This window comes from Furipterus horrens, unplaced genomic scaffold, assembly GCF_987537825.1.
Source record: "Furipterus horrens unplaced genomic scaffold, mFurHor1.1.pri manual_scaffold_11, whole genome shotgun sequence".
Classification (NCBI taxonomy): Eukaryota; Metazoa; Chordata; class Mammalia; order Chiroptera; family Furipteridae; genus Furipterus; species Furipterus horrens.
Window position 1 is genome coordinate 34157654 of NW_028327181.1, and position 20573 is coordinate 34178226.

General features: G+C 43.5%; 1 protein-coding gene across 1 annotated transcript in view; it reads right to left on the reverse strand.

The window, feature by feature from the left end:
- GRIK4 (glutamate ionotropic receptor kainate type subunit 4) overlaps positions 1-20573 on the reverse strand; it is a 214055-nt gene that overhangs the window by 33416 nt on the left and 160066 nt on the right. Inside the window, exon 11 of the mRNA XM_090257477.1 lies at positions 9412-9525. Within this exon, the coding sequence (XP_090113603.1) occupies positions 9412-9525 (114 nt within the window). The remainder of the gene's footprint in view (positions 1-9411; positions 9526-20573) is intronic.

The window sequence follows — 20573 nt, forward strand, 5'->3', positions numbered from 1 at the left end:
GCTGAAGGGTCCAAGGGAAAGACGGAGTCAATACAGCTTGGCTTCAGGTGCGCCGCAGGAGTTGCCGGTGTTGACTACAACGTCAAACCGCCTTAGGGACTCCGGCTCCGGATTTTCTGTCGGGGTTTACTCCCTTAGCCTTTCCCCTGAAGAGGTATGCCGCAAGGCAGCGGAGGTTTTTTGGAGTCAGAGTTTTCCTTCTCTGCTTCCAAATAATAGATTTTCCTTAAGCCAAAAGGTATATAATGGTGACATTTTTCTTCTGAAGGACTCACAGTGCTGCACCATGTTCTTGGATTTCAATACCCAGTTCTCCATATTGGCAGATGGAAGCCCCAGGGAGGACCTTGACCCATGGAGGTCAAACGCCTGGCTGAAACCACAGGTGATGGCTTCATTCCTCTGGTGCTCATTTGCTGAGTTGTGCCACTGATGCCGTGCTTACTTTCATTCACATGGCAGCTGTGCCACATAGTCTTCTCCTATTGATCTTTGCAACTTGTTCCAAAAATATCCCTAATGAATGCCACACCTCTTCCCCAATGCCAGCAGAATCCCAACTACTCCGTCTCACCCCCTTAGAGTACTCTTAAACATTACTTACTGCTAGCCGTCATTAGTTGCTATGGATCTTCAGTCTCTATATTGTACACCTCCCTATTGACTGAGGGCTGGACTGTTCCTTCTGGTGAATACAACCACTTTGAAAGTAGATAACTGGTCACATACAGCCTATGCCCCAATTGCCTAGGACAGATCAAGCCCTGCAGGTGGGATGAAAACTAAGTGGCACCAAAATAAGAAATGGTTCCCCATGACATTTGTACTGTGCTTCAGGTTGACCACACCAGAGCCACCAGCCTTGATGCTGTCTGATGGTGGGAAGGACCCAAAGTGCTGGTCACCACTGACCAATCCTAGCATGGTAAGGTAGTTTGAATGTTAGCAGTGGAGATGTCCATGGACTGTGAAGTGGCACCAAACCACCTTTGCATGTAGAAAATTCTTCTTACCCTTAAAAACAATCTATGAACTCACTCCTCACACTTCATTCTCTATATACTGGAAGAAATGGCATTATAGTAAGAACACAATTGTGTTTCCAGAGTCTGGAGCCAAATACCTAAGAGCCAGGTAACGTAGGATAAGAAGTGAATTGAAATACAGATTCTGGAGCCAGGTGGCTCAGGACTTAATCCTGGCTTTACCACTTACAAATTGTGTGACATTAAGCAAGTTACTTAAGTTCCCTGGGCCTGTTTCCTTTTGTAATATTATGGTACTAACAAAACCTACCTCTTGGGTTGTTTTGAGAATTCAAGGACACACAGTGAGGGCTATATCTGTTTTTGCTCCCCTCTGCCTAATGGTAATCAGGAATGAATGGGAAGGAGGGAGGTAGTGTGTGACAAAGAAGGGAACTTACTTTTATCTTGATGCTCTCTTGATGGACAAGAAATGCTATTTTTTATCCTATAGGGATACATGCTGAAGATGCTTGGGGAACAAAGCCATCTGGTTACATTCACTTTCCATAACTCCTGGAGTTTCTGTGGGTGATGGCATATTCAATATGAAGCATAAGGGTTCCCCAGGGTAACACCAGGCTCTCCTCTGGAAGGATAGCTCTTGGAAGCCAGTGATTCCAACCTTCGGAACTCAGCACCATCGCAGCCTTTTCAGACAGACAAAGTGGGTCAAGTGGGTGGTGGGTGCTCCTGTGTTTGTGTAAGGGCTGTCTACTCTAGTCACCATTTCCCTACACACAAACTAATGATACCAGTTTCCTCCCTTTGCTATAAACTCCATCACCTCCTAGTGGAGCCAACAGCAAAGACTCCACATGTCCTCCATGTGGTTTTGCCAGTCTTTGGAACCAAAGGGCAATTTATAGAGACGTTTCCTTCAACTCTTGGAATGAGCAGATAGGACAACAGTCTCCATTACTCCTTCTGGAAGAAGTGGAAGAACATGATTTCCTCTTGTCCCAGACTATTAACCCATGGATAGCCTCCCCCAGAGGGTCTTAATGATATTTTGGTTTAGCATGCACTTCTCACCTATGACTCCAAGAGGGGAAAAAGCAACCAATTTATTCCTCTTACATAAAACACTCAAATGGATTTGTTGCCTCTATATAACTACAATGCAGCATATTTATTTTCACTTTGCTTGTTGGAAGTCTGGTATGAGTAGGCCTAAGTTCTAACACTGAAACTGGTCTTGTCTTGCTCAGTGATCCTAGGCAAACCACTCAACCACTTAACCAGAAAATGGCTTATCTGGGTGCCATTTTATTTTTCCATAAAATGAACCACCACAATCAACATGAAGGGGAAATGTGAGAACTACTGATGTTGATAAAACAGCTTCAGCTTCTTGAGAGAGGACCACTCAATAAATAATATTAAAATGATTTGTGAAGGCATATTTCCATTATATGGCTATCATGTTACTTAGTTTTAAGGAATAGAACTTTATTCATTTTCTATTTTCATATAATAGAATATTAAACAATATTAGAAATGATTCTCTGGTTTACTTAGCATTGTTCTCCTTTCTCCTAGACAGTCTTTCTGAAGTGAAACAGACCTTCTTGAAAAGGGACAATAACATCCAGCAAAAATTCTGAGCATTAACTTAATGTTGGCATTTATTTCTTTATCATTTTTTAATTACTGCTTTTTTTTTTTTTTTTTTTACTTTTCTTGAGCTTGATAACTCCAGTCCAGAGCTAAGAAGAGAAAAAGAAGAGAACAAACTTTTCCCATGTGTTAATCAAACATGGAGCAGGACACTAGAGGGGAAAAATTGTTTATTCACGTCTTAGAAGTTCTAGATGACTCGAGACCCTGTATGGAATTATAGATAGCATCCGTATATTAGAAAAGATCTTGAAAGATTGCCTAATACATGGCCTTGACACAGAGAAACACACCCACTATACCTTGAAGACAGGTAGTGGGAGCATATGGACTTGGAGAGAGAAAATCTGGTTTCAATGTGACCTCCACCATTGCACTACTTTTCCTGTTTTCACTGCACCAGTAGCCACCACCAGTCTCCAAATCCTTCCATACAGATTGGGGATCATACCACCCGCCTTGGGGTATTGCTGCATTAAACCGGAGATTGTATGCAAAGGTGCTTTATAAATAGATACCTGACAAGTGTTAGTCAACATACAACTATCCTGGACACAAACCCAAGCTCCTTAAATATGTCAATACTGAACTTTTTAAACAAGCTTATCCGTTTGAGGGTTATATGTGTCAAATGCTGACTCCCAGGTTGGTTTGCAGCACACTAAGATGGTACCTTGTTACAATAGTCAGAATATGCTGGAGAAATACAAACTTACTCTAAAACATCATTAGGCAAATTGCTGTTACATAAAAGAGAGAAAACTAAATTATATATTCCAATGTCAAATACAAATGTGTTTTGTGTTTTTCTATGCTCTACTCTCAATTCACACAGCTACTTACAGCTTATATGATTCACCAATATCATGAAACCCTGGAATGAAAAATGTCCTTGAAGTCATACTGTTACACTAAATATATGGAACGTCTCAATAATAATAAGTGAGCTTATATGCCAAAAAAAGAAAAGAAAAATCAAAAAGGCCTTGAAATTCAGATGTCCTGTCATTTGGCTTCCATACTTGGAGTACCAAGGGGTGCCTCAGATTTTAAAGGCTGGGCTTTCTGTGTTTGGTCTGGAAGCTCACCTAGCCCCAGCCAGGGATTCTGAGGCCTTCTCATGCAGGTGTTATGTTGTGTGAGAGACAGTGAGTTCAGATGGCAGCCATGGCCAAGCCTGCACAGAATACATATGTGGGTTGCCTAAAACATTTGTCTTCCATCTCTTTTTGTTCTCAAGACTAATGTGGTAAAGTCCAGGAAAAAAAAATTAGGTCATTCATTCTGACAAAAGTTGGGTTTACAGGGCTCAGTACGGCCCAACCACAAGCCACAGAGGAAAATGGTGTTCACTGCCCACAGCATCACAGGTACCTCCCTCCATCTCTTCCTTTCTTCCCTCCATACTTATCAAGTGAACACTGTAGGTTAGAATGTCCACATTTTCCATACCAAAAATCATAGCATAAAAATTTATGGTCTGACAAGATGGCACCTTTTTCACAATGTATCTCCTACTAGGATTTACTGAAAGAGAGAAAGAGAGAGAGAGCTCAAGAGTAATATAATGCAATATGTAAATGCTATAATAGAGGTAAGCAGAAGATAGGAGCTCAGAGAAAGAAGCAATCACTCCATCTGGTGGAGTCACATTAAGAGCAAGTGACATCTGAGCTGGGTATTACAAACTAGGGAAGAGTTTGTTAGATGGCTGAGAGGCAAGAAGCTGAGTATGAACCTAGATAAGGAGACAGGAGAAACTGACATGATGGGAAAGCAGTCAGTACTATGGGGTGAAGGTGCTTGCAGGTGAAGAACTGGAAATGGGACAAGAGTGATGGTCTTCATTCTCCATGCTAGGAAGATTGTACTTTTTCTTGTAAGTGATGGACAACCAGCGAATGATTTTAAGTAAGAGGTTGGCATAATTACATTTGTAAATAAATAAATAAATAAAAATAAACTAAAAAACAACTCCAAGCTGCAGTATGATTTGAGAATGGATTGCAGTGGGAAGCAACTGACAGAAATTTATTAAATGTAATACCTTTATTGTGTATGTCAGATACTATATATGCATTACATATATATATCCACATTAAATTTGTATGACAACCTATTTTTGCAAATTCAGAGACTGAGAAATGTGTGACATGCAGTTAGTGTCAGATCTGGGAATAAACGCATGCAGTGTAGCTCCAGAGTCCATGAATTTTTACTCTGCTGCTTCTTAGTGCATGCTTATGACTGTGGCCCTCTGACGGGGACACAGTACTGAATAAGAAACACCCTGTCCTCAGGAAAAATACAGGCCACTGGAATGGCAGCAGTTTGGGTGAGAGATAACGAGAGCCTAAACCAAGGTAGATCAGGTGGGGACAGTCCAGGGGTGGGCAAAAGTAGGTGTTCAGTTGTGAGTATGTGAAGCACAGAATTTATTATTTTTTGTAATAATCACAACCTGCATGTCCTTTCTACATGAACAACGGTAAGTCCACTTCTGCTTGCCCCTGTATATTTGAGAACTACTTAGGAAGGAGCTGATCAGCTGAACATGCATAGTAAGGAAAGTGAAGGATGACTCAGATAACGGGATGGAGAAAGCCATTATCTGAGATGGGGCAGAGGGGATGAAGGAGAAGTACGTCGAATGCAGTTGCGGCACTGTGTGTATTTGAAGTACATGTAAGACATTAAGAGGGACATGTCTAGTAAGGTATTAGAAATATCCTATGGAATCAGGGGAGCAGCCAAGGTTAGATTCACAGACTTAGGAGTGGATGAGATGAACCAGACAGAGAGTCGGCAGAAGACAATGATGATTTAACCTCTAGGAATAGAGAGAGTTTTAACAAGTGGGAGGAATCAGCAGTAACAAATGCCAAAGCCAGAATCCCTAGCCAGCCTCTGAGTGGTAAGAAGAGAAAAACATTCTTCTGATTTTGGTTCTGATTTCTGCATAAGCAGAAACAGAGTTTATACCCACGGTTGAGGAGAATGAACCCATATTATCCCATAATAAACCCTTGATAATCCATGTTCATGAAAAAGCCTAGAAAATCTTAGATTGCTGTAAATTCACAAATGATATCTGGTTAGCAGCAGATGTCCGTAGGACTTCCGAGACATACCTGTCACTACTTGTTATTTTGAAGGGTTTTGTAGTAAATCTTCACTAGAAATTTACAGTGGGGTTGATTGTTTTTACTTTTGCACATAGATTTGATTACTTTTTGTTAATCATCTCTCATGACATAGGTGACTTCATAGACACAGACCTAAGATAGACATTCTGGGGCCTTAAAGATTATAAATAACATTAAGTATATTTTTGTTCACAGATAACTATTAGCTGGAGGAAATTCACGAACACACAGTATTCAACTTTTAATGTCATTAACTTAACACTTGTGTATTAGAGAGCTTCCCTCTGTAACATTATATTTAGGCTCTTATGGTGGACTCTGCAAGGCTATCCTTTGCCATTAGCTCTTTCTGCTAATGCCTCTTTGGTTTCAGATGTAGCAAAGTTCATCTCAAACTTGTTCTCACTAGGTCCCCTTGGTTTAGCTGGTTTGGAATTATTCTCTCCCTAGCTGACCTTCGGGTACTTTCTCAGCAGACTACCTCACAAACACAGAAAAAAATGCATTCAATAAATATTGTTGAATAAATGCATAACCTGTCAGTTCTACTTAGTGTAAGCTGCTCGTGGCAGCACTCAGTTTTTACTCATCTTGGCCCTGTTATAAATCAGATCTGAGCAGCTGTGTGACACACCAATGCCTCAGTATGGAGGCTAGAAGAGGGGGAGGAATCCTGACCAGACAGAGAAACTGTACTGGGTTTCCTTAACGAAGAAAGAACCAGTGGAGTGTGTGGTATGTGTGTGTATTTGTAAAGAGATTTATTTTAAGGAATTGTCTCATGTGATTGCATTGCTGGTAGATCCAAAATATGTATGGCATATCAGCAGGCTAGAAACTCAGGCAGGTTTTCTATGTGATAGTCTTGAAGTAAAATTAACTTCTATTTTGGGATATCAACTTTTGCTCTAAAGGCCTTCAGCTAATGAGATGAGGCCCACTCACTCTATCAATGTAATCTCCTTTACTTAAAGTCAACTGATCATTAATGTCAGTCACATCTACAAAATATCTTCACAGCAACATCTACATTAGTGGTTGACCAAATATCTGGGCACCATTGTCTCTCCATGCTGACACAAAACTTCACACCCCAGGAACTGATTTAGGGGAACTAATATGGTGATAGGTGCACAGGTGGTAGAAAACATTTGGTCAATAAAATGTAGACTGTCCAGAGGGTTGGTAAATTGAAGTTTAGTTCTGGTCAGAACTGATACAATGGTGTCTTGGGTGGTGAGTGTAGGCTTAGCAGCAGATGTTCGTAGGAAGCAGAAACACGTGGTAACACATACCTTCACCCACATAATTCCTCATGGTCCACTGGATCATGAACAGGGCTCTAGTTTCCTTGGTGTTAATCAGGAAATTAAGGCCAGAGCCTAGTTGTATGGCCTGGCCACAAAGGCTATGTGTCTCCATTTCTTTTGGGGCCCTCCCTCGGGGTTCAGTTGCTGGATGGAGATGGGGTGGGCTCAAGAAACAATGCTAGCTGGAAAACCACCTAGGAGTACTGCCAGGTATAACTATGGCAAGAGCTCTATCCTGAGAGCTACACAACCTGGATTCTAGGCTCAGCCCTGTGTTAGCTGCATGTGTGACTTTGGTTTCTTATCTCTACAATGGGAATTATAATCCTTGCCTTTTTCTTCCCAGAGAACAGTCCTGAGGACCAAATAAAAAGGGTGCACAGGATAATTTTTCAAAAATCACACAAATGAAGGTGGAGGCCTGGTGTTATTCGAACATAGGCTCAAATCATACCATTCCTGGGTTTGAACTCTTCTCTTTCACTTATTGGTAAGTGGTCTTGTTCAATTTTTTTAAATGATTGCACCTGTTTCCTGATTTTAAAAATAAGAACAACTATATTATTGTCATTTCCTAGGGCTGCTGTAACAAAGTACCACAAACTGGATGGCTTCAAATAACAGATCTGTATTGTCTCATATTTCTGGAGACTAGAAGGCCAAAATCAAGATGTCAATAGGGCCATGCCCTCTGAAGTCTTTAGGGGAGAATCTTTCTTTGTCTCTTCTGGCTTTTGTTGGTTGCTGGCAGTCCTTGGCATTTCTTGGCTTATAGATGCATTACTCCAATTTCTATCTCCAAATTCACATGGTCTTCTCCCTTGTATGTCAGTGTCGAAATTTCCCTCTTTTTATAAAGCTGCCAGTTATTGGATCAGGACCCTCCCTCATCCAATCTAAACTGATTTTAGCTTGATTACATCTGCAAAGATTGTATTTCCAAATAATATCATGCTCAAAGGTCCTGGTGATTAGAACTTGAGCAAATTTATTGAGGGAACCCAATTCAACCCTAACAACAGCTGACATCACAGGTGGCTGGAAGAGAGTCTGGCACAGAGGCGGTGCTCAAGGGATGGGAGCTCATCATCGTGGAGAGAGGAGAAATGAGTCAATCCCCCTTAATCCATGAGATGCATCCACAACATTGCTGACAACGCGCTCTGACCACATCCTCACATTTCTTTCTGTCTTAGCCTGGGAAGCTTGGGATTTTGATGTTCTCTTCTTCCAGGTGATTTGCCTTTTCTCCCCAAGCTGGGCAGTGATCATGACAGACACAAAAGCCTCTTAGCAGTCTAGTGGCCATGACAAGGAGACCTTCCTCCTAGAGAAATGGGCCATAGTTTCTAATGCCCTGGCAGCTGTGTGAGTTCAGGCGGGGCTGTGAATATAGGTAGTCCCCTTTTCTCGAATTGGAATGTGGGTGTCACCCTTGTTGGGAAGCCTTGTTCCAGCTTATATATTAGAATATGCCACATGACTTTGGACATCTATAAGGACTTCAGTATTGGGAGATCCATGTAATAGCTATACACTTAGAGCCAATTTGGATAAAAAGATGAGAGAAAGGTTCTTATGGTTCACTAAAAAACAGGGTAAAGCAAACTATGTGCTGTCAATGTCCACTTTGTGTCTGTGGCACAGCCAGGGTCCTCTTCCATGCTCCATCCCCACCAGCTTGTCTACTGTGATGTCATGTCCATCCTCTGATGTCCATTGGTGTGCTTTCACAGCCAACCTAGCCAGAGACATCCTGTGTGTGTGTGTGTGTGTGTGTGTGTGTGTGTGTGTGTGTGTGTGTGTTTTTGAAGTATGTAGAAGAGAGGACATGCCAGGGATAAGTGACATTAAATTATCTGCTCCTTATTCACTAGTACATATAATCAGTAGTGGAAGGAGTCTCTATTTCCTCACCAGACACAAAGCTCAGCATGAACAGAAATGGATTGAGAATCAGTGAAGTCTCAGAGAACGCTTGGAGGACTTGTCTGTGCTGCAGGCTCTGTCCCCTTGGAGGGAACAGAGTGATCAACAGGCCCACTCACCACTGACATACCATGTGCCAAGGGTTGAACAGTCACTCTTAGCCACACCTGTTCAGTGAGGCAGGAGCAATTTCCATGGGAAAGCCCGTGATGAGACTTTTGCATTCCTCCTATTTGTAAGTACTTGCAGCTGATAGGGGAAAATACTAGCCTATCACATTTGCATTTAAATGCTGAAATCTAAATATTTCCACAAGTCATTCTTTATTACCACATACCTTGGTGTTGGCATGCAAATAAGATTAATGATATAAATGCTTACCAGATGAACTCGGTAAAGAATGCTAATTCCCAGAGTCATGAATGGCTTCGAAAAGTCAATCACCTTCTCCCGTTCAGCAGTGATGGTGAGGCCTGCAACAGCCAGGTCTGCTTTCTGAAAGGGGCAGAGAGAACCCATCGGTATGGTGGCCATGTGACTACTGAGGTGCCTCACTGCCAGGAGAGATGTTACTCTGCTCTGGCTTTTCTGCAGTGGGAGTGACTCTAAGTAGTTACAGCATATCCAAGGTCTGAATGGTCACTAATGTTCATTTGAGGTTAGACCTCTCTAAATATTAAATAAAAGACAGGAAGGATTACTACAGACTGTTCAGGGTTAGACTCAAATGTCCTAGAGTACAGGTTTCAAATGGGCAAACAGGTGGATAGGTTTCCTAGATTCTCAACATTGAGTAGTCTTTTATTCAACTTACTAATTTGTTCAGTCAATAAAACTTCACTGTATCCCTACGCTGTGTAAGATACTTTGGTAAGGGTGTAGTTAAAATAAAAGATAAAAATTATGGAATCACAGAAATTAAAAGAGACTAAAGCAACCCATTCATTTCATACTGAGGAAATGGAGACCAAGAACTTGAGCAAGTGGCCCACTGTTACAAAGCTTGTCCTTGTCAGAGCTGAGACTGAACCTCAGGGCTCCTGGACCACTGGCCACTTACGTTGCTGTTGATGTTAAAATTCAGATGCCACAACAGAACTAAAAGAAGGGTTTCTTGTACTTTTCATGTAAAATGACCAGAATTTGTTCTGAAGATATTTCCTTCCTTTCCCTCGCCCCCACCTTAAGTGCCCACATCTGATGAATCTATCCTGAATTAAGGTCTTCTGGGAAAGGAGATGGTATAGGCTTCCTCAATACTTCCCTCTGTCAGGAAGCTCTTTCTTATATCTAATTTAACTCCATCCTATTGCAAAGCAAGCTCACTTCTCATTGGTCTGCCCCCTATAAATCGAGTGGTGGAAAAAGCCCAGAGCTGACGTTCAGTCCTAGTCCATGTTAACTAACTAACATATGCTAGTCACTTCATGTCTCTAGGCTTTCTTACCCTCATCTCTGGTCCAAGGATGTGGGGTTCAGAGAGTGCTAGGATCCTTCTTGGCAATTCTTACTGTGATTCTCAAAATATAGTCTATGACCACCGGTCAGGGGAAGGCCCCTGGCTACATGTGGCTGAGGTTTAAGGTGGAGCCGGGCCTCCTTCCGGACCGTGACCTCAGTCTGCAGTGATTCAGCACGTGTTGAACCACTTGGCCAGGAGCCACCTTTGTTCACCAGACATACATAAACCTGCTGCACTGTGCAGTAGACACAGGGTGTGTAGCCAGCGCTATCCACAGCACCAGTGAAGTGCGCAAAGCCTCCCAGCAGCTCTGTGGAAGTGTTTCTTCACTGCCGGGCCAGAACCCACCTCACAATTCGGGGTCTCAAACCTGACACCACCTACATCAGAATCACCTGAAGGCTTAATTTAAGATGCGCATTCCGGAGCCTCATCCCAGACCTCTGCAGACTCTGGTGGTAGAACCCAGAAATCTGTGATTGTAACAACTTGTCTAGGTGATTCTGACTTGTACTAGTGCCTAGAAACCATGTTTTATAAGTTATGCATGCGTCGCAGATTGCGTGCCATTGGTTCACATTTCAGCTTCTGTAACTCCTTCTAATTCTGGTGGATGATCAGTTGATGCAAAATATGAAGGAAGAAATATGAAAAAGTGAAGTGTCTAACAATCTACAAACAGACAATTAGTTCAGAAAGAGTATACACACACAAGTCTTCACACATCACTGAAAGAAAGTAGGGAGATAGACATGCTGGCTCTCATTTTACACACAAGAAAGTTTTGGTGTATAATAAGGCAAAGGTCAGTTTCTTCCACACCTCCCTTCAACCCTCCACTCCCAATTCACGTTCCCTTGGCTAAAGCAGCTAGGTGATTAGCACAGGTTAACAAACTCAGGGCCTTATAAAGTGAGGTCATTCTGAAAAGAAACTAGAGTGCAGATGTAAGAGATTTTTAATATAAAAATTTGAAAAATTTGCTCATTCTGTATTTCTCCAAGATAGTGTTGATTACTATTATCAAGTGAGTCAACCCTTGGGTCAGAAAGTGAGGTTTTATGAGAAGATTGTTAGCATCTTCATTTAGGGCCTCTTTGGAGGGTTGTTTGGGCCTTTCAGAACCTCATCCCTTTAATGACACTGGCCCTGACTTGAGTTCAGTCAACCACAAAGGCCCATCAGGTGCAATGCCAGTCCTATGTGTGGCTTACAGCAAATTGGCAGCCCAACCCTGTCCAAACCTTGGGAGGAGAAAGAGGCAAAGAAAATTGTTGGGATGAAGGAATTGAAGACAATGTTAGGAAAACCAAAACTGATGAGTAAGAGGTAAACATGGCATTCAATTCTTTCTCTGATGATATATATATCATCATAATATATATATATAATATATATTTGTATATATGATATATATCCAAATTAATTAACAAAAGTGAACAACTCTAGCTCAAATTTCTTTCCCTATAATCAGCTTTCCTCCATGAAGGCAAACTTTGATTGAAATTTGGGAATCTTTTCACAAGTTTATAAAAGTTGGCCAACAATGACATTATGGTAAAACAATCTCAAATGGAGAGAAATCTTGAAATGAACAGCATACCAGAAGGACCCTTTTCTGGGCACATGCAGAATGACCATGTACCCAGGGAGAGTTTGCCCCAAGCTTGGACAGGGCATTTCTGTCCGTTCACAAATACACATTCCTCAAACCAGGGCCAAACAGCAAAGCTGCCTTGTATGGACAATGCTGGGTCATTGTCCCCAGCTGGTCTTACTTTCCTTTGTCTGTAATCAATATTAAGTTTGGGGCAAGGGAGGCAGGGATAAGATGGAAAAGGGCAGTGACAAGCTAAAGGAAACCAGAGAGGTTTTGTGGTTGTTTTTTATGTTTAATCAACTTGATATTGAACAGTAATTATATACCTTGGCTTTAATGCACCCCAGGGTATCAGCAACAACCTCTTGGGATCAGGTTATTCCAAAGACATTCATTCATTTAATTTTACCTTATTAAAAAGACATTATGCTATAAAGTAGTCTGAGATGAGGAGATAAGGTTCCATGAAGCCAAACTAACAATGAAAGGGGCCAGAAGTGTAAAAATACTAGCAATTGCTGGTGTGGGAGCCATGGCACTCAGCCAAGACCTTGCCCTTCTTGGGCCATTTGGTGAGGAAGGCTGTGCTCTTCAGGGAAAGAACAGTCAACAGGGCATCAGTAAACCTGGTTCTCTTCCCAGCAGGGCCACTAACCCCTTGAGACCTTGGGCAAGTTACTCCACTCCCTGGACCTTGGTTTGCTCCACCATAAGATGAAAGGGTCCAAGCAGAGTCTTGCTCAGCTCCTTTTCCAGCCCTAAATCCCACACTGCTATTTTTCCTGGCTAGAAGAGGTAGAGTTAGTAGAATGGCCTGTTTTGCTCCAGAAGATGGACGCAGTCTGCGGAATCATGGGCGGTGGAGAGCTTCAGGAGAGGACCTCCGAGGAGGAAGCTGTGTCGGATTAGCAGCAGCAGCTAACAGGGACCAAGCGGGGGCATTTTGCTTCAGGGAAGGATGTATAGTAAGGCCAGGAAGGGGCAGCACCATTTGCAGAGAGCAGGTCTGGGAGTGTAACCCTGGGAGCTGTGAAACTGGATCAGGGAGTGACCCCAGAGCCAGAGAAGGGAAAAATGGAGGACTGCACATGGCAAACTGGCCAAGTTCTCTGTGTCCCAACATTCCTGGTTGTGTTGTGTGTCTGTGTGTGTCTGCATGTGCCTGCGTGTGTACTCACAGGGCTGTATGATACATTCTCTCTGAGAGAAAGACCTTACTCCTCACTTTTGATTGAAAGTGTTCTTTGAAGAGCTTGGTGTCCTGCTTCTGAGATTCCTTTTTTAATCTCCTGGATATCTGTGGAGGAGGTGACTTCCAAAACTATTATTCATCACCTTATAAAGTTTTATAGGGCCCATGCACCTGCCACGGTTGTGCCTGAAGGCTCAGTGTGGTTGCTGCTCTTCCCCCAGGAGGGCTGAGGTTGGAAGGAGACAGCAGATCCACAGTGGGTCTGGCCTGCCTCTGCCTGTACCCACGCCTGCCCTGTACCTCCCTGAGAGCAGCACCAGATCCCAGATGACCTAAAGTGAATAAGCCCTTCTTCCATTTCCCTTGCCTCCTCTTTTAGACACCTGTTGTTCCCTTTCAGGCAAAACTCTGTTCCTTCCCATCAGCAGGGCCCCAGCACCACTGTGCAGACTTCCCACTGCCTCCTTCCACCTGGCAGCACCTCCTTTACACACAGTCAGGCAAATGAGAGGATATGAGGTGTCAGGAGACCTGCATCTGCCTCTTGCCAACAACCTGTGTTCATGCCAACTCACCTACCCTCTCTGGGACCCATTTTACTATGCTGTAGAATGAAACAATGCGTGCCTATCGACAGTTTGTGAGAGTCCAGAGAGATGATGAATGTGAGAGTCTTAAAAGTTGTGCACACTGTAGAGTCCTGCCCCCAGTGAGTGGCCGTTGCTGAGACTTGGCCTGCACTGTGGGACAGACCTGTCTTCACTACCATGTATGTATTTGCTGTATGTAACAAGGCAAGTCATTTAACCTCTCTAAGTCTCAGTTTGCTCATATAAAAAGTGGGGATAATAATTCCACCTCCTAGAATTGCTGAGAAAGTGAATGAGACAATGGTTGTAAAGGAGGCCTATTTCACAGCAAGTACCGAATAAATATTTGTTATTAAGATCATGACACTGGTGATGATGATGATGATGATAAATGAGACGACGATGATATTCTCAACAGAGGCCTCTTGAGATATCTTAACTCAGTGGGAAGTGTAGAAACATCTGAGGGTGTGGGTAACCAGGCTTATTCTACCTCCATGCAGGATAGAGGCCCTTGTGGCCTTTCCCAGGTGACCTGGGACACACACACACAGCTGTGCTGACACAGTGTGCTCCGCTGGTGTGACTGCCTGTCTCTGAAGCCCGCATAAAATCCCCCTTGGGCTTGTCCTGTTTCTTGGAAAACTCAAAGAAAAACTGACACCCAGCTTGGAAGCCAAACCCAGTTGTTTTCCAGTCTCTTCCTTGGGGGACAGTCTATTAAAGGCACCCCACCCCGCTTCCTTTGAATTCGCAAATCCACTGCCTCCAGATCTTTATTCTCTGACTTTCCGTCACACTGTCCACCCCTGTCCCCTTGTCCCATTTTCTGACCTCCATGGAGGCCAGCTGCTCCTTCGTGTCGGCAGCTTTCCATTGCTTTGCAAGTCACATCAGCACGTACTTTGTTTTACCTGCTACTCAGTTCCCAGGGTGCCTCACATTCTTTGCTGTCATTTACTTAACTCCGTAACTGTGTTACTGAACTCTGCAAAGCTTTGGGACGCTACGCTTGGAATAGAAAATGCGACACAGAATAAGGTTGCACTGAGCATTCCTGGAAACCTTCTTTCCAACATAATCATTTCTAGAGATTCCCTGTAAACAGAGAAGGCTTTTGGCATTCTAACCAAGGCCAGGCCGGGGGCTGTGAGAATGGAGCCTGGCATCATCACAAACACCAGCTGGGAAGGCGCTCTGAGTCTAGCAAGCTTGGCTTTTCGCAGAAGGATCACACCCATGAGGCTCTGGTGAGGGTGACTTGGGGCCACTGAGTTCACCAGGAGAGCCTGGAAGCCCTGTGCCCTGGCTTCTGCCCCTCCTCGTGGGTGAGATCTTGAAGTAGGCTGGGACTGTCTGCAGAACTCCTGCCCCACCATTCTCCCCTCCTCACCAGTCTTGCCTGGTTCTCTGCCCTGCTCTGGGTAGTTTGTAAGGGTGCAGGGCAGTCACGGTCCCTGTGAGCAAAGAGCTTAGTCAGTTCATTGTGGGAGGCACACAGTCATCCAATGATCAAGAAAATCTTTGTGAAATTACAACTATAACAAATGTTATAAGGGAGTCATCCTTGGCACACTGAGAAGGTAGAGCAGGGTGCTGACAGAGTCTAAGAGGTCCACAAGATTCTCCAAAGATGAAACTAGTCAGTGGAACAGGATTTATAAGGTTGGTGCAAAAATAATGTCTGATTTTGAGGTCTATTTTAAAAATGAAAAAGCCCATGATTATGAAAATATTTATTCATTAACATAACCTCCTTTGCTTTCTAGAACCTCATTCCATCTGTCAAGTAGCTTATAAATGCCACGCTTGTAAAATTCTTTGGGTTTTGAAGCAAAATATGAACCCAACTCATTTTCAACCTCTTCTCTTGATGTCAACCTAAGACCATCAAAATGGTTCTGTAGTCCTCAAAACAAGTGATAATCAGAAGGAGCAAGGTCAGGAGAATAGGGAGGACGAAGCAATATTTCCCAACCAAGCTCTTTCAAGAAATTTTTGGTGAGTTGAGCTGTGTGAGGACGAGCGTTATCGTGATGGAAGATGACACCCTTTCTGTTGACTAAGGAGGGTCGTTTTGGTTCAAAGCCACTTTCAAATATGAAGTTATTCACATAAAAGATTAGCAGTAATTGTTTGATTGTTGTCTAACAGTTCATAATGGACAATTTCTTCCATATCCCACCATACACTCAACATGATCTTCTTTGGATGAAGTCCTCTTCTTGGTTGTTGAACTCTTCTTCCTCCTCGACTGATCCACGATTGGCAGCGTTTAATGTTACGGTAAAGGATCCACTTCTCAGCACCTGTAATAAGCCTACCTAAAAATGGTGCCTGAAGGTGTCGCGAAAGCAATTATTCACAGCAAGCAACACACTATTGCAGATTCTCTGGAGACAGTTCATTTGTGACCCATTTTCCAACTACTGAAACCTTTCCAATGATGGGGTTTTCTGTGACAACAGCTCCCAACTCTTCGAAATCAAGTTTTTTGGACGACCTTCTTTTGGGTCATTTTTCAAACTGAAATCCCCACTTCAGAAACGGGAAAACCACCTCCTGCAACTTCTTTCAGTCACTGCATCGTCCCCATAAGAGCTCTGAACAGACTTTGCTGCTGTCCTTGCATTGGCACCTTTATGAAACTCATAGAGTAAAACATTTCTTATGTGGTCTTTAGATGGGACGAACATGGGTGCAAATATCATGGGCGATTATGAACAATACTTTGATAATATGAAAAAATAAGGTATAAAGTAGTCACTGTGACATCAAATAATTATAAGAAGAGGCACAAATTTAATAAATACTATCTAAAACTTTCTTTTAAAAAAGTTGGACATTACTTTTGCACCAACCTGTGAGCAAGCCTGGGATGTTCCCGGAGGCAGAAGGGAGCTTGGTGCATTGCAGGGGCTGGAAGAAGGCCAGAGGGCAGGGCAGACAGGGCCAGGAAGTGTGAGATGGGTGAGCCTGGGGGCAGGTGAAGGACACCAGCCTTGAAGAGCAATTGGAAGGCTCTGGAGTCTTCTAAGCAATGGGTGGCCTGGAGGATCGGGGTTGTGATACTAGCACAGCTCACACTGTGCTTTTCTTTGTGTCCAGCACTGAAGTAAGTAAGTGCTTTACCTCACTCAGTGCTCACAGGACCTCAATTAGCTGAGTTACTATTATTATCCCCATTTTACAGATCAGGAAAGTGAGGCACAAGGAGGTTAAGGAACTTGCCCAAAGTTCTACATAGAGTAAGTGGCACACCAGAATTCAAAACTTGGGCAGTTTGGTTCCGAGGCCGCATCCTGAACCTTCAGCAAAGTCAACTGGCTCTCTGAAGAAAAAGATTGAAGAGAGGCCAGAAAGAAGCATCTTTATTTTAGCCTCATAGCCCCATCATCGATGCCACTGCACTCAGAACCGTGTGGAACCTATGCTACCACTCCACTATGTCACCCAGCTGGTTGACAGTGATCTCTGGGATAGTGTCTCAGGGAATCTGTCCTGCCCTTATCTTGCTGAACCTCTAGCCAACCACTCCTTGCAGCCCCTGCCTGGCCCTCTGGAACGTGGCCAATGTCAAGGACACAGCTCTTCCTCCCTCCACTTCTCTGTCTTGTGACTACAAACCAGCACCAAACAAAAGTGGGCTTAAGTCTAGCCCTGCCAGTTATGGTGTGACTGTGGGCAGGCTTCATATCCTCTCAAAGCTCACTTTTCTTATCTGTAAAATGGACATAAATGAGATAATACATATGACACACAGAGCACAGTGCCTTGTAATAGAAAGGTGTTCCATAAATGGTGGTTATTAATATTATTTTTCTAATAAAATTAACTTCTATATCATGAAACCTACACCTGTCCTCCTCTAAAAAATCATCCGGGCTCCCCACTTCTCCAAAACCCAGTCTGGGGGTCAGGCCCTCATGGTGTGTCCCCTCTTATGGGTTCAGCCTCACTTCTCAGCACCCCGCCGGTCATTCTAGGTCAGCTAGCTCTGAAGCTCAGCTTGTACTTTCCTACAACTATAACTCCAGCGTGCCATTTCCTCTGCCTGGAATGTCCAACCAGCTACCCCACCTACTCTTCAAGGTCCATTCAGAGTTTACCTCCTCTGTACAAACTTCCTTCTCATCTTTCCAGGGATAAGCCTGCCCTTCTCCATTGCCAAAGGAGATAAGACACTGTGCCTACCATTCATACAGCATATGCCATGAATTGGCCAGTATTACACTCCAACTCTGCGCTTACTAGCTGTATGACCTCAGGAAAGAACTCCCTTCCTTGCACCCCAGATTTTTCATCCATAAAAATGGCATCATACAGTTTTCACCCCCATGAAGCCTCTCGGGAATTAAATGAGCAACCCATGCAAAGCCAATGCTGGGCACATAGTAACTAATGATAATAAATTCTAGCTCTTACTTTTATTATTGCTCTTGTCATGGACAATTCAGGCATATATCTTAGCTCCCATTCAATTATAAGAGGGGGAATCAGGTCTTTAAAAATATTTAGTATATATATTTCAAAGTTCCCATTGCCCCATTTTACAGACAAAGAAGTTGAGACACAGAGAGATTAGTAATTGGCTCCAGTACATGCAGCTAAGATATGGGGAAAGCTAGCTTTCAATGTGAAGATTCTCAGGACTGTGTTTTTCTTTCTCACGGCTGCACTGTTCACAGTGACTTTCCCGAAGTGGGCACGTAGTAAGTCCCTAATGAACAACAAGTGTAGCCACCAGGGAAGCACGAGATACAGGAGAATAAACCCTGAACATGGCTCCCCTTGAATCCCTTCTCATTGACAGCGGAATCAGGTGGATTTCTGACACATGCCTATTTGCAAGAAGGGTTTTGTTAGGAAGCTGGAACATTATAACCAGGTTCAGGTCATGCTTGGGACAAGGTCAGATATGATTCCTCACTCTCCAGCCTAAGGAAGACATGAAGCCCTTGATCCCCACTAAGATGACTCCTTTCCTGCTTGACTCCACCCCCCACTCCCAGGTCCAGTTCTCTGTCACACCTTGAGCAGCATTACCTGGGGAGCCCAAGCAAAAGAGGAATGGACACCACACTCTGTGCTTAAGGTAGGCTGTCAGGGGAGGGGTGTTAATTAAACCTCAGAAAGAAATGGAGATAACAGGATAGGCCCAGTGTCAGTCAGGTGACAGAAGAGAAAGGACCAGTTCCAGGAGCTGCTTCCACATTCTCCCCTGCCCTCAGTCCTTTTGTGCTGCAGTGGAGATTAACATCACAGCTCTGTCCACTTAAATTAAATTATCTGCCCTATTCTTGTTTTTTTATTGACTTATATGCAGGAAGCCCTTCTCTCTCTCCCCTTCTGCCCCACTTAGTGAGTTGCCCAGGGATCCTGCTGGGATCTAGGACTGGAATGCAGCCTCAATTAGGTGGCCATAAGCCCAACACAAGCAAGTGGTGACTGGTCTCAATTCACAACCTGATGCCCACAGAAGGGTCCCAAACCTGTTGCTGGCCTCATTTCATAGCATAGTTTCTCTCAAGGACCTCCAACCCCAGCACAATTCACAAACAACTGAAGATTACTTTGTAGCTCCTACCAAAAGGCCCCAAGCTTGGAACAAGTGACAGCTGAACTTGGCCTCCAAAATCAACACACAGAGTGGCCTGTTTCAGAACATACCAGAGCATCCCCCAAATAGCTCCACAATGATACATGAGAAGGGCAGACTTGGCTTGCACAGAATGACTCCTACTCTGTGGGATTAGTGCCTGTAAAACAGCTTGTACTCAATAGTATGACCAGTCTTCAGAACCAGTCATCTGGAGGGTCAACCCAAATCACTTGAGGCTAAAGTACAATAGGTGGGCACTCACAGCCCACACAGGGGACACCCCTTGAGCACCTGGCTCAGGTGAACAGAAAGACTGTGCCACTGGGCCTTCCAGGACACCTTCTACCTAAGACCACTCTATCATGACCAGGAGATGTAGCAAAACTACCTAATACATAGAAACAAAAACAAGGAGTCAGCTGAAATGAGGAGAAAAATAAATATTTCCCAAATGAGAAAAAAAATCACAAAACTTCAGAAAAAGAAGTAAAAATCAAGACAACAATCTACCAGGCACAGAGTTCAAAATGTTGGTTATAAGGATAAACTTGGAAAATAAAAATGAATGGAGAACTTCAACAGAGATAGAAACATTTAAAAAACAAAACAAAAAAACAAACAAACAAAAAAAAAAAACCTGGTCAGAAAAACACAAGGGAATCAACATCAGATTAGATGAAGCAGAGGATCAAATAAGTAATCTAGAAGACAAGGTAGCAGAAAACACCCAATAGAAACAGCAAAAGAGAAACAAAATGGCGGAGGAGTAAGTGGAAGCTACACTAACTTCCTCCCAGAACTAGTCTGGATTTACAATGTAATTTTGGAGAAATCATCTGGAATAACCAACCGAACAATAGCTGGAGAGAAGTCTTATAACCACGGAGAGACAAAAAAGGCCGCTACATCACAACGTGACCGGTAGGGAGTGCGGAGATGCGGAAGGGCTGGCTGGGCTCACACGGGTGGCAGCTGAAGGGACTGAGAAACAGCTCAGCAGCCGGGGGTTCCCCCTGAGAAGGGCAGGGTCTAAACCCCCAGCCGAGCTCCCCAGCCTACAGCAACAGAGTGGAAAGTAAAATAGTATCCAGCTGAGA